This window comes from Suricata suricatta, chromosome 1 (assembly GCF_006229205.1).
Source record: "Suricata suricatta isolate VVHF042 chromosome 1, meerkat_22Aug2017_6uvM2_HiC, whole genome shotgun sequence".
In the NCBI taxonomy this organism is placed as follows: domain Eukaryota; kingdom Metazoa; phylum Chordata; class Mammalia; order Carnivora; family Herpestidae; genus Suricata; species Suricata suricatta.
In genome coordinates this window covers 14192616-14206408 of record NC_043700.1, presented here as the reverse complement: position 1 = coordinate 14206408, position 13793 = coordinate 14192616, and the positions used below count along the sequence as shown (strand labels likewise).

The window sequence follows — 13793 nt, the reverse complement described above, 5'->3', positions numbered from 1 at the left end:
TCCACCCCCTCCCCCAGCAAGTGCAGCTTTTGAGACCAACCAAAGATGTGTAGAGGTCTAAAGAGGGGGCCCTGCCCTTGAACTCTCTCTTGTGCCAATTTGCTTTTGCCTAAAATCCCTTCAACTGCAGACCAAACTATAGATTTTATACTGAGAAAAAAGATTCTTGGGCATAAATATTTGGCAGAGTTAATGCACCATGGAGAGGTCTGAACCTAAGCACAATCTTTGGTTTTCTTTGCGGTAGGTTAGAAACCAAAACTAGTTGATTCACGGACAGCCTATGTCTAAACTAAGAAAGGGAACTGAAAGAGGAGGCTGGTTCAGGATTAATCAGGCCTGGCTGTGGCACAGCAGGGCAGGGGACAGGGAAGGCATGGGCACCGTAAGGGAGCAGGAGAGGCTGGACAGAGACCTCTGTGTTCCATAGCGACCTGTGCGCCCTCTTTCTTAGTTTGACCTCTTCGCTTTTAAAAAAAATTTTGTTAATGTTTGTTTATTTTTGAGAGAGAGAACGAGCCGGGGAGGGGCAGAGAGAGAGAGGGGGCCACAGAATCAGAAGCAGGCTCCAGGCTCTGAGCCATCAGCACAGAGCCTGATGCAGGGCTCAAACTCATGGACTGCGAGATCATGACCTGAGTCAGTCAGAGGCTTAACTGACTGAGCCACCCAGGAGCCCCTCTTTTTTAATTTTTTAATTTTTTTTATTTTTCTGTAGTATATAGTTTAGGCTGACTGAGTAGTGAAGATCCTTGTTTTGTACCCTGGATGGAGACCTTCCAAAGAGGTGCTGGCTACACGTCACTCTACAGGTTACTATACTGTCCTTCTAGAGTGATAATACCAACGAAATGGTTTGCACTGAAGACTTCAAAAGCAACAGGGCATTTGTGAAGGAAGATGGGAGGAATAAAACCTTGTTTGAGACAGTCTGGCCTTTCTCCGCTGGTAGAATGTACTGTTCCATTAAAGACATAGCGTAGGACACAGGGTAGGGATGCGGTGGGCAGTGAAACAGTGTTGGAAACGGTTCTGGCTCTCTGTGGGGATCAGTGCAGGGTTTATTAAGACCGAAGGCTCCTGGAATAGGATCATGTTGTGTGACCAAAGACGGAGTTCAGTTCTTGTGTCTCCTTAGGCTAAAAGTAGTGTGATCTTGGAAAATTAATTTAGTCTCTGAGTCATAGTTTTCTCAAGTGTAGAGCTGATAGAAGTATCACTTGCCGCTAATTAAACTGTAGATCATGCGAAGCACTTGAGAGGCCGTCAGTTGAGATCAGAATAATTTAGGTTTTTAAATCTGTGCACGTCTGGCTGCCTCATTACTTTTGTGAGCAACCTCGAAGCAGAGTGAGTAAAAAATAACTTCACAACCTAAGAGAGCCATAAAGATTAGCAGTTCTCTTCATAATTCCTTCAGATGCTCCCCATATAGTTCCTTTGGGGCAGTTGAGGAAAAGGAACATGGAAGAATGAATTGAGGGGCGTGGCCGGGGAGGGAGACGTGGAGAAGGGCCGCCCAGGGAGCAGCGGGAGAGGTGTCAGAAGGTGGGGAGTTCTAGGAACATCAGTCACATCAGGAGGGGTAGTGCAGTCCCCTGTGTTGCATGCCGGAGTGTGGGGCTGAGGGACAGGACTCAGGTAAGGGCACTGTATTCGCAAGCAGTTCTGATCTTGAATAGCATTTATTTGATGCTAAGTGCCAGGTGCATGTTTATCTCATTTAATCTTCACGTCATCCCTGGGATGTGGGTGCCTTGCTGTCTCTAGTGCCCTAGAAGAGGCTTGAAGAGGGTTAGATGAGGTCCTGCATCCAGTACGAGGTGGACGAGCCAGGCTGTGAGCCCAGGTCCATGTGACCGCCAAGCCTGACCGACAGCAGGCTTGTCTTCCCAGCCCCGCGGGAGCCGAGAGCTAGAGCCCGAGGCTGGGGTGGCAGCCAGACCCCAGGCTCTGACAAGGGTGCGGGTGAGGAGGCGAAGGTGGGAAAGGCAGCCACCTGTTCAGAAGTTTGGCTATGAAGGAAGAGAAAAGATGGAGACTAACATTATAGGCAAGTGAGTTTTCCCCAGAACGGGCAGAGTTCCTATTTGGACTTGTAAAAACAGGGAAATGCAAGGCTCTGCAGGAGGAAGGGAGGAAGGGGTAAAGACTGTGCCAGGGGGACTGCCCTGGGTCTCTCTTCTCTTTGCCCTTTGGTGCCTCTTACCAGCCATGCCGTGTGGAGGTTTATTAGGACTAAGCTATGTAGCCAAGTGATGTCTTCGAAGTTAGAGCTAGTTACCACGGTGGGAGTTGGCCAAGTGGGATCATGAAGGAAGAGGTAATTCCTCTTTCCCTAAGACTTTTTGGGGTGGGGGGGTTCATCACTGACTCCAGGTAGCATATAAATACATTGATAAGACTACTCGGGGTGCCTTAGAGGCGCCCACCATTCTGGGTTTTTCAAAGCCCAGGCATGGCTGCCTCCAGTGATCTTCTGCTCCCGTCCTGTTCTCCTTCTGCCCCCACTCTTCATTTTGGTTTCCCGAAGGAGTTGTCCTGTGTGGCTTTTTTTGTCTGACTCAGTCGATCATAGATGCAAATGCAATCTTACCTTGAGGAAAAGCTGTCTCCTCAGAACGCTGCAAGTCAATACGTACCTCAGGACAGGCTCTCCCAGGTTGGTTGGCTTTCTCAGAGGTTGGAGGGCTCGGGTGCACTTGAAAAGAGCAGAATTGAGAGCTACACTAAGGAAAAGGAAGTTGTTGCATTGTTCCAGCAGGATGAATGAGTGGCCTCTCGGGCTGCCTGGGACGTTCAGGCACTCGGAAGGCATTTGTGTATGGCCGTGGTGTGGGGTTGCCCAACTGGACTCCCGTGACCAGAAGGAAGCCTTCCACACAGGCTGACCCGTGTCGTCGGCCACATGCCCAGAGCAGGGTCCTTGAGTGACCAGGGTCTAGGGCAAACCTTACCTGAGGAGAAGTCATTCACAAAGTCCCCTGGATTCCTGGTCTTGGCCCAATGGTTGAGGCGGACCTTTGCCTCAGAAATAATTGTAAAAGACGAGGCCTGATTCCTCCCATTAGAACACCAGGAGTCGAACCTCTTGAGCACCCTGTCTCTCAAAGCAGGAAGAGTTGGTAGCTAGGCACGTGGTACCCAGACAGTTACGCAGCCCTGCTTGACCCCCCAGACCACCCTCTACAGGTGTGAGCATTTCCTACAAGCAAACCAGATGTGCTGGGGCCCTTTCCTCGAAGGAAAACACAAAAAGGCGATACACAGCAGCTGTATGCTATGCAGAAACATGCTTCTTCCGCTTCAGGCTGGTTCAGATTAGCAGGGAACGCACTCAGGAAACGAACATGACTCTAGCGTTAAAGAGAGTAGACAGAGGGTAGAATTGAAGCTAAGGAAAAGGAGGGAAAAGGAAGTGTTCTCAATTCTTTTTTCTTTTCTTCTTCCTAGCAAGAACCAGTTGAGTCATCTTTGGGGCTTAGTAATGGAGTAAGTGATCTTTCTCCTGAGTATGCCGTCCTGACTTCAGCTATAAAAAATGAAGTGGATAGTACGGTGAACATCATAGGTAAACTGTTTTGACATCTCATTTTTCATATACCCAAGCAGCCCCCTGGGGTCTGAAGTTTGTAAAACGTGATTTGAAATAACATAGTCAGTGGGAGGAGGTCTTGGAACCATCTCAGAACACAAAGCTTCAGCTCCCAGATTTGAGGGCTGAAAAAGAAAGACCTTTGAGGTCAGATAAAGGAGCTTGGGATGGGTCAGCCTCAAGAGTGACTTTCCCGGAGAGTCCTGTAGGTGAAATGGTTCTTTTCCCCCCAATGGCTCATGATTAGCAGTTGTCCGTCTTCCAGCAAGCGGTCACGTGGACAAAGGTGTTATTCATTTAACTTGGGACCAAGGAGAGTGAAGACTGTCCTCATGGGTCCTCTCCGGCCCTGTTCCCTGGCATACCTGTCACACCAGGGGCCCTTGGTCTTACAAATGAAGGATTGAGGCGCAGAGCCCTGTTGCCAGAGGGCACACTTCGGTCCACTAAAAGTCTTGAGCGCCTTCTGTATACCAGACTCCATGCTAGGAGTAGGTTGGGGAGCAAGTTAGTCTCTGTGGAAGGAGACAGGGTCTCCACATAAAGCCACAGAAATCCACAGTGCTTGCTTTTGCGAAGAATGCTGCAAAGAGAAGAACAAGAGAGAGTATCTGGGGCCAGATTTAGACTGGGGGCTTCTCGAAGGAGCACCATGTCCTCTGAGGTGGGTGGGTGAGGAGAGGCCACGTGGGGCAGGCCCAGAGCTGTGGGACACGGAACCCAGTGTAGGAACCCATTCGGGGGACTAGGAGGAAACCCAGAGGGGCCGGGCGGGGTGAGATTCCAGCACAGGGGGCCGGGTGGTGGGCTCAGGGGGGCCTGTGCAGGCCGGGGTAAGGATTGTGGTCTTATTCCCATACTGACGAGGGTATGTTTCAAAAAATATTATTATTTTTTTATTTTTAGTATTTTTAAAATGGTTTTCTTAAATTTATTTTTGAGAGAGAGAGCATGAGCGCATGTGCAAGTGAGGGAGGGGCAGAAAGAGAGAGAGAGAGAGAGAGAGAGGGAGAGAGAGAGAGACAGAGACAGAGAATCCCAAGCAGGCTTTCTGCTGTCAGCGCGGAGCCCAATGCAAGGCTCAGACTCACAAACGGTGAGATCATGACCCGAATCCAAACCAAGAGCTGGACACCTAACTGGCTGAGCCACCCAGATGCCCCAAATATATATATTTTAAAATTAAAGAATAACAGGCAGTAAAGTGCGAAACTGATTTGCACACACACGCAATGTAAACACCATCCCTCAGAGGGTTTTAGGCAGGAGGGTGAGCAGTGTGAATTTCATTTCACCCCAGACCCCCTGGGTCACCGCACTGCGTGGACTGTGGGGACTCTGTGCAAGAGTGGAGGCCTGGCCATGACCTTGTCTTCCAGCTCCAGCCCCCAAATCCATGAGGCTTTGCCCTCAGACACCTTTGGGTCCATAGTTTGTTCACGCTGTAGCCTGTCAGGGCTTCTGATGCTCCTAAGAACCAGCGAGATCATTCAGAACTAAGGGAGCAAACCTGTCCAGGTACCTTCATTTCGGGAGACTCAGCTGAGTTGGACGGGAGGCTGCGGGTGTTACAAATGTCACTCACCCCTCCTTCCCCGTGGGTTTTGACGACGGGGAGACAGGATGATGGACGTGGGGACTCCCCCGAACACTGCGGGCCTTGGCAGAGCGCAGGGTGGAGGAAGGAAGGCAGCGTAGGCTGAGCACTCGCTGTGTGGGCAGGTAACGGCCGGCCTGCCCCTCGTCTGGTCCGCCAGGTCTCTGGCAAGCCTTGCCCAGGGAGCCCTTTGTAACAAAACCAAAACCCAAAAAACAAGATAATTTGCCAAGACTCCAGGCACTTTAAGATTCAGCTATTTCAAGGGAGCTTGTTGGTTTTGAGCTCCCTTCGTTTCGGAGGTGAATTCAGCCTCAGATAAAAGGGCAAACAAAAGCCAAATGGTATCAGCGTTTTCTTTGCTTCCCCCCCAACCCCTTAAACATTTGGTCGAGTCTTTGGCATGTAAATTCTCTGTCCGGTTGATTGTTCTTTGGCCTTTTGGTAGGATTGGTGCTTCAGGGGCTGGTGCTCATTTAATGAGTCATTACTTCCTTACTTCCAGGGCAAAGACTGGATGCCGAGTTTGGTTTTGAAAATCATCTGCTTGATTACAGGAGTCTCTTCCTTGGACTAATAATAAAATAATAATGGGTGGCAGTAAAAGGAGTTTGAATATCTCTAATTAGTTGGTGGCCCTCACAAAGGTATCTAATAATATACGAAGTATCCATACAAGTATTTTAAAGAGATGGTAATTGGTGATTCTTGTTAACAGTAGCGCTAGCTCCAGTTTTAAACCCTTCACAGATTTTTGTCTCCGCTCCCACGACACCATTAATTAGTCGTTCCCAGCGTGTGTGATTTGTGGACGGAGGTGAGAAGCAGGGATTCTGATTCCAAGGCCGCCGCGGAATTTGAGAGATTCTGTCCTCTTAGCCTTTTAAAAATGCTTTCTTGGAAAATGACACCATTATCTCGTCCTCAGTTCATTTGTTTCTAAACCTGGAGTTGATTCCAGTGTTGTATTTAGACCCCAAGAGGAAAGCTTCCAGATGTTTTCATTCTACTTTTATAAGCATTATGTTGATAAGGTTAAAATTGGGAACCGAAATGAGGACTTGGTATGAGAGCAACTTTTTACGTCATCTGTAGGCTCGTAGGTAGGGGAACAGATTGCAAATCATGACGCCAAGTCGAGCGGAGGCCAGCCCCCGGGACATTTTTACTCCAGACCGGGCGGAGGTTACTGCACGTGAATCCAGTTCTGTGTAGAGAAACGGGGACGGACCATGGCCCGGACACAGGGACTCTTGCTTGTTTGCTGTTCTGTTTGACTTTTATTCTTGCCACCAATGACCTGGCAAGTCCCTCACAGGCTTGCAGGCGCACGCACACTTGTGGCCGTCGGCGGCTGGGCCCAGGTCTTGCCTTCTAGCCGGTGCCGAATGCACTTTCAGATTTACCTAGGGGTGCACACCAAAAAGAAGCACGGTCTCTCAAAACTTGAGATGTGTCTTTTACTTATTTATTTTTTGAGAGAGACAAAGAGCAAGTGCGGAGGGGGGTGCAGAGAGAGAGACAGACACAGAATCCGAAGCAGGCTCTATGCCAACATGCCGACAGCAGAGAGCCCGATGCGGGGCTCGAGCTCACAAACCGTGAGACCATGAGTCGAGCTGAAGTCAGACGCTCAAGCTCAACCGACTGAGCCACCCAGGCACCCCGGGCTTTGTCTCTTAATGGCCCGTCTCTCCTGTCGGGTTAAACGCGCAAGTTAGCATGCCCAGCGACCTATCCCTGCTTTCCGTGTAAGGAGTGGGAGAAAAGAAAACTCCTTTATTTTTATTTTTACTCTTCTTTAGCATTGAGTTCTGTTTTGTGGAGGAGGGGGGACTTCTGTTTTTAGGAAGCGGAAGACGCCAGCAACATGCTGGATTGTCCTGACAATACCCGCTGGCATCTTGCCCAGGTTAGCAGTGCTTTTGCTGAGCCGTATTGAAATCATCTCCGGGCCAGCGTAGAAAGCCTGCAGGTGCGGACATTCTGTCCGACTTGCCTGGGCAGGGCTTTACAACCCCATTGTGTTTCTTGATAAAAGGTAACCCCACCCTTCAATAAAGCAAAGATTCCCGTGAAACCGAGGAGGCTATTCATTACTCCAGAGTAAGTCAGGCAATCCTTAGTCACAAATAACAATTAGGAAACAACGTAATTTGGATTTTGTCTAGATTTTGTCTGCCAAATGCACCTTATGGGGTGTGTATATTTTTTTTTTTTGGTAATTGCTTCCAAATTTGACTAACTTTATTTAAAAGTAAAGCTTGGTGGGAGCGCCTGGGTGGCTCAGTCAGTTAAGCATCTGACTTCAGCTCAGGTCATGACCTCACGGTTCGTGGGTTCAAGCCCCGCGTCGGGCTCTGTGCTGACCGCTCAGAGCCTGGAGTCTGTCTTTGGATTCTGTGTCTCTCTCTCTCTCTCTGCTGCTCACGCTCTGTCTTTCTCTCTCTCAAAAATCATTTAAAATTATTTTTTTAAAGTAAGGCTTGGTAGCTCTCTTGGACAAGCTCAGAAACTCAAGTGTCACCAGGATGAACCAGCAGTTGCAAGAGAATGGATTCACGGCGTAGAGACCACCTGGGGGTCCTCACGAGGACCTCATGGTTATGAGTCAAGGTTGGCAGCCACTGGCGCCAGAATTCATAATGCTTTGAGGTTGGCCAGAGGTGATACTAGAACGTAGAGCTAGGTCTTCATCTTTTCCCAGCCCCTTTGGTCACTTTTCTTTTTGCTGTTTTTCCTGGTGCTTAATGAAGATGTAAAAAACTTCATCTACAAGATAAGTGATAGCTTGAGGTGGATCTTTATTTTTTTCGTATTTTTAAAAAAGTTTATTCATTTAGATTGGGAGAGTATAAGAGTAGAAGGAGCAGAGAGAGGGAGAGACAGAATCTTAAGCAGGCTCTGTGCTGACATGGGGCTTGAACTCACGAACCAGGAGATCCTGAGCTGAGCTGAGATCAAAAATTGGACATTTAAGCAATTGAGCCACTCAGGTGCCCCTTGAGGTGGATCTTTAGATGGAAGGCACCCCCTGCTAACGGGGAGGGGTTGAAGGTCTCCCATCCTCCTGGGGGGGGGCACTGTTGCCTTCTGCCTTTCCCTGGGTGTGGGGGGCGCTGAGCTGTTCTCCCCTCAGGAGACAAGGCATCCGGTTCTGTTAGCACTCCCAGAAAACGCAGAGCAGTAGGAAACTCCGCGTGAGATGTGAACCTGGACCCAGAGCCCAGGTGCCCCTTGTTTTTCTCCCGTGGACCCCACCTGGGGAAGCCTGGTCGCAGAGGTGGGACCACATGGACGCTGTCCATCGCCGTGCGCGTGCAGAGCCCTGGCAGTAGTGTGAGCTGTGTCTTTTCAACCGGAAGAAGTTTTTAATGCCGGAGAAACCTGCCGTCCTTTTATGAAGCCAAATATTTCTCGCCCTCCCCTCTCCCGCCCCCTCGCTCCTCATTTACAATTAACCCTCAGCTCCTCCTCTCTTCCTTCCTGTTTCTCAGATCGGCCCCTGCTCTCTGTTTCTGATACTCCTCCTGGTCACCTTTGCTGTCGTCAGGCTCCGTTTCCATTCAGCCCCCACCCCATTCATTCTCCACATAGAACGATTTAAGAAAAAATAAATGCCAGTGTCACCGTGTCATCATTGTCCCCAAGGTGAAGACCAGAGTCTCTCGTGTTCCCAGAGTCCTGGTGACCTGGTCCTTGCCCACCCTTTTTAGATTTGCTTTTTAAAAATGTTTATTTTTGAGAAATAGAAAGGACAGAGCACAAGCGGGGGAGGAGCAGAGAGAGAGGGAGACCCAGAATCTGGAAGCAGGCTCCAGGCTCTGAGCTGTCTGTCCGCAGAGTCGGACGTGGGGCTCGAACTCACACACTGAGATCATGATCTGAGCCGAAGTCAGAGGCTTAACAGACTGAGCCACCCGGGTGCCCCACACATTTGGTTCTGAACTTGAGCTATTCAGCATGTTTTGACTTGCACGCACCTGTCCAGCACGAAAGCGAGGTGGGCTGTGGGCTCTGACATTGCGGCACAGAAACATGGACGTGCAGCAGCTGCTACCCCTGCGTGTCTCACCCACAGTGCTGCTCCCAGTCTGTTGGCCCCTGTGATGTATTGATGATGTGATGATTGATTGTACTGAGATTTTACTGGGATGGGTTATTTGCTCCCCTTTATGGGAGTGTGCGGTGCCGCGTTCTCGTGGGAGTGAAGAGGTGTGCTGCCCGGCCAATCACACGCTTGCTGGGCCCTGACCTACGTCAGCCTGTCAGGTGCGTCCAGGCTGCCGGGCGGCTGTCTGGCCTGTGTGAGGGCAGAGCTCCAACCTCTGAAATCGTTAACCCCCTAGTGACTGTCTTTCCCACCATTGCTCTTGTACGTCTATCTCAAGTCACGCCTGCATTTTGTCAACACGCACACGCACACACACACACACACACACACACACACCCCAGATTAGAAGTTAAAAGACGTAGGTTCTAGACCTACTTCTGCAGTTTTTATTTTTTTATATTTACCACATGACCTTGGACAAACTCCCTAACCTCTTTGGACCCCGTGTCCTCATATGTAAAGTGGAAATAGTAACACTGAACCCACCCACCTCACGGGGTTGTTGGGAGCACAAAACGAGCCTACTGGAAGAGTCACTGCGTAGTTAGAAGGTAGCAAAATAATATTATGATTTAGTAAGATCTGAGTAAGAAAGCCTCCAATCTGTGCCTCATCCTCAGAGCTAGTATTAACCGTTTCACTTCTCAGACTTTCAGACAGGATCAAGAAGAAATTTCCCTCCATAATATACCATGCCGAGGGCCTGATTTTCTGTGCCCTCTGATAAGCTTTAACGTTTTATTTACTTATTTTGAGGGAGACAGAGACAGCGCGAGCAAGGGAGGAGCAGAGAGAGAGAGAGAATCCCAGATCCGCTCCATGCTGTCAGCGGGGAGTCTGATGCTTGACAGACGGGGCCACCCAGGTGCCTCCACCCCCTAATTAGCCTTATCCTTGACCCTGCAGCTACCTGGGTGACCTTGGCAGTTATTTGTCTGGTTTCTCTGGGTTTCAGCTTTCTTTATTTATGAAGTGGTAGGACCAAGCCTTCCTGCCGTCAGAGGCCCTTATTTTCATTTCTAATGGTCTATGCTATTAAGAGCTTTCTGTGAGGCATGGGGGCCACGGCGTCCTCAGGGAGAGCCCTCTGCTAAGTCAACACTTGTTAATAAAGTTGCGATGACCTTTTAAGGAACCAAACTGGTTCATCAGTAACGAGCCATGAATAATATTGTTCTAATTCTAGGCAACTCGGTCCAGATAAAATTAAATTCCTGTGGGGGGGTGGGGGGAGGCTCTTTTCCTGATGGGCTGGAGAAGCTTAGTGGGATGTCAAGCCCCTCTAACCATTGGAGAGTTTCCTTGGCACCCAGTACAGAGCTGTTGAAAAGCAATTTCACTACTGATTATGAGCCCAGAGTCTCAGTAAGGTGAGATGTGGACATTTTTATCCTCAGGTGGGCTTAGAAAGCCACGAGGAGCCCGGTCAGAACTTCATGAGCTCTCTAGGTTGGAGAGACCATTGGAGAGACCAATGGGAGATGGCATTGTGGAGTACTTGAGTTGAGCCTTGGGGTCAAGGAAAGTGGAATCGGATTCCTGGTTTTGCCACTTACCGGCTGTCTGACCTCGAATTAATATTTAACACTTCATGATGCCTTTTCCTCCTGTCAAGAACAGGGATAGTAATTGTGACTTCCTGGTGGGGTTGTGGAGCCTTCTAGGTGGGAGGTAGGGGGTGAGCGGGAAAGACAAAGATGAATGCTTGGGAAGCATTTGGCTGTGTCACTGTTGTTTATCTGTGAGGATACTCAGGCGCCTAGCAGGGTGCCACTTCTGACTTCATTGGGGATTGCTAACAGTTTGCTATTTGCCTGTCTTTTCCAGTGTCAGGAGTCAGTGTTACTGTCTGTGTTTTCACTTGGGGGCAAAGGCTAGTGGTTTAGGGAACTCATGAGAGAGAGACGCAGACACGGAGATGGGTCAGTTGATTGGGGGTTGTTCCTAAAGCACATTCAAAGAGCATCTCGGATGTTGAGATTTCCCTCTTGCTCTCTTGGGCTGGAACCTTATGGGTGGGGCCCTCAGTGATGTTCAGATATTAAGTGAAATCATGTAAAATCACCCCCTTCTTGGCATGCAATTGTATGAATTTTGGCCAGTGCACTCAGCAGTGCAACCACCACTATGTTTAAGACCCAGGACGTTTTATCACCCCTAAGCATTCCCACCCGTACCCCCTGATTCTGGCAACTACAGACCTCTCGATCTTCATCAGTTCATCTAGGTCCTCTGCTAGGAGTCCTGACATTTGCTAGGACACATTCATTGTCACATCTGGCATTCGCAAGTGGTCATGATCTCCTCCGGGTCCCTGCCTCCAGTCGGTGACCCTTGCCATGTTCATTGGTCTCTTTGTTTAGCAGAAATTCGCTAGCTGTTCTCAGGCATCCACCATGAGCCTGGGCTATGACTTGACACACAAGTTCTAATCCCAGTTCTCGGCTCTGTCAGGAGCCACAGTTTGGTGGGGAGATGATGCATCCAAATAAAAAGTTAAAGGGAGACATAGAGAATTAACTTGGAGGCAGAAAGTCAAGAAAGTCACCAGGTCGGGTCACGTTGTTCGTGTTGGCCGATCGGTGGGGACCGTGAGTGAAAGGTGCTCTGGAAGAGCGGGTCAGACAGTTCTGGATGGTCAGAAGGAGGCTCCAGAAAGACAGGGGCATTCCGAACGCTGCCTGTTCCTCACCCTCCCCTTCCAACCCGTGTGCCTGCTAATTGAAGCCTTCGGTTCTTCCAACTGCGAGGAAGTCCTCTCTTGTCTCGACTCTTTTCATGTGGCCTCTCCTGCACCCTCTTCCCTGCTTTTTCTCTTCAAAACTGTCCTAAACTTCACTTCTCGAGCGTTCTCGAAGCCCTACCAGAGTGCCCACTAAGCAGGTCCTTGATGGCTCGGTCATGCCCCGCCCTCCCTCCTACATGACAAGTCCTCCTACGAAGTAAGTGCTCAGTAAACCTTCTGCATGTCGAATGACCGAGTCGGGCATCCAGGGGAAGGGCAGCGAGCGCGCGAGTTCCGGGTCAGAGAGACGGGGCTGGTGGAGAGGAGGACGTTTGATGTGCTGCCCCTGCATACCCTCCCGGCTCGCTTGCTGCTGTTTTCGACCACCGTGCAAAAGAGAATTCAGTTCTGGAGTATTGGAAGTTCACGTAGCTTTGACTGAAATTGAGTTTATAGAAGACCCTAACTGCCTTAGTGTGCAGGGTGTCATTTGTAGCCAGCCCCTCCTCCTACACACGCACGTGTGCACACACACACGCCCCATTTGGTTTCTATCTGCCAACTGCTCTTAGGACTTGGGAAATCTGGTTTTCCTGCCATTTTGTCTCCCGTGCGACAAGAGGCAGAAGAAACTTGAGAGCTGTCGGCGTCGGCACTCGGTCTGTGTCTGGTGAACTGCATAATTGATGCTCTCCTGCTCAAATAGGCTAGTGCAGAGGATAAACTAAGAATTGGGGAGCCTGCCTACCGTATAGAGCCTGCTTTCCTCTTTAATTTTTCCCCTCCAGGAGAATTTAAACAACACTCCATTTCCCTTCCCTTCTGAGTGCTGTGGATTTGTGGACGGTTATCCATCCCCAGATCTCCTTCTCCAACCTCCTGCATGCCTTTCCTCCATGCCTTCCGGAACCTGAGAATTCTCACTCCCCTCTCAAGCCTCCTCCGAGTAGAATCAGGTCATGTTCTCCCTACCTCGTGCTGGTCATTTCATCTCTCTCCAAAAAAGCAATTAACACAGGAACTCATTTATAAATAAACACTGGAGCAATGAAAATACTTTGGGCAATTAAAACAAGAATTTGTCCATGATGGCAGACTTCTCAAGATGATTGGAATATGGTGGCCTTCTTGCCTACCCTGATGGCCGAGAAAATGTGAGGGACCTGGAGACTGTACATAATCCACACACTGTGTGACTTTGGAGAGGTCAGTTTACCTCTCTGTGCCTGAATTTCTTAATGGATCATAGGATTATGATGGTTTGCCTGTCATGGCCACGGGTGGAAACGTTAAAATACCTTACATGCATAAAACATGGACTGCGATGGCGAAGGATTTTGAGGCCCTTGGGAAAACATCGTTATTCCTTTGTTACTTCCATGTGGTTATTAGTGCCAGTTTTCAGGGATGTTTCATCCAGTCAGTTGCCAACAGAGCTATAAGGTCCGCTCTGTTTAAAAGTAGGGGAGGGCGTTAGGGACCATCAAGTTAAAGCCACAGTGAGAAGCCACTCAACAGCTATCAGAGTGGCTGACGCCGAAGAATCGTGGCAACACCGGAAGCCGTCGAGAACGTGCATGAATGAGGTCATCCGTACTTTGCTGGCGGGAACATGACACAGGACAGCCACGCCAAGCCACAGTGTGGCAGTTCCCCGTAAACGGAAACGTGAAGTTACTGTGTGATCCAGCAGTTGCCCCCTTGGGCCTTTGTCCCAGAGAAATGGAAACTTGGGTTCATGCAAACCCTAAATGCACATGTT

The 13793-nt window shown here is 49.5% G+C and overlaps 1 protein-coding gene across 2 annotated transcripts in view; it reads left to right on the top strand.

The window, feature by feature from the left end:
- IRF2 (interferon regulatory factor 2) overlaps positions 1–13793 on the top strand; it is an 84282-nt gene that overhangs the window by 60184 nt on the left and 10305 nt on the right. For both annotated transcript variants that reach the window (XM_029934396.1, XM_029934403.1), the window contains exon 6: positions 3454–3571. In XM_029934396.1, coding sequence (XP_029790256.1) covers positions 3454–3571 — 118 coding nt within the window. The remainder of the gene's footprint in view (positions 1–3453; positions 3572–13793) is intronic.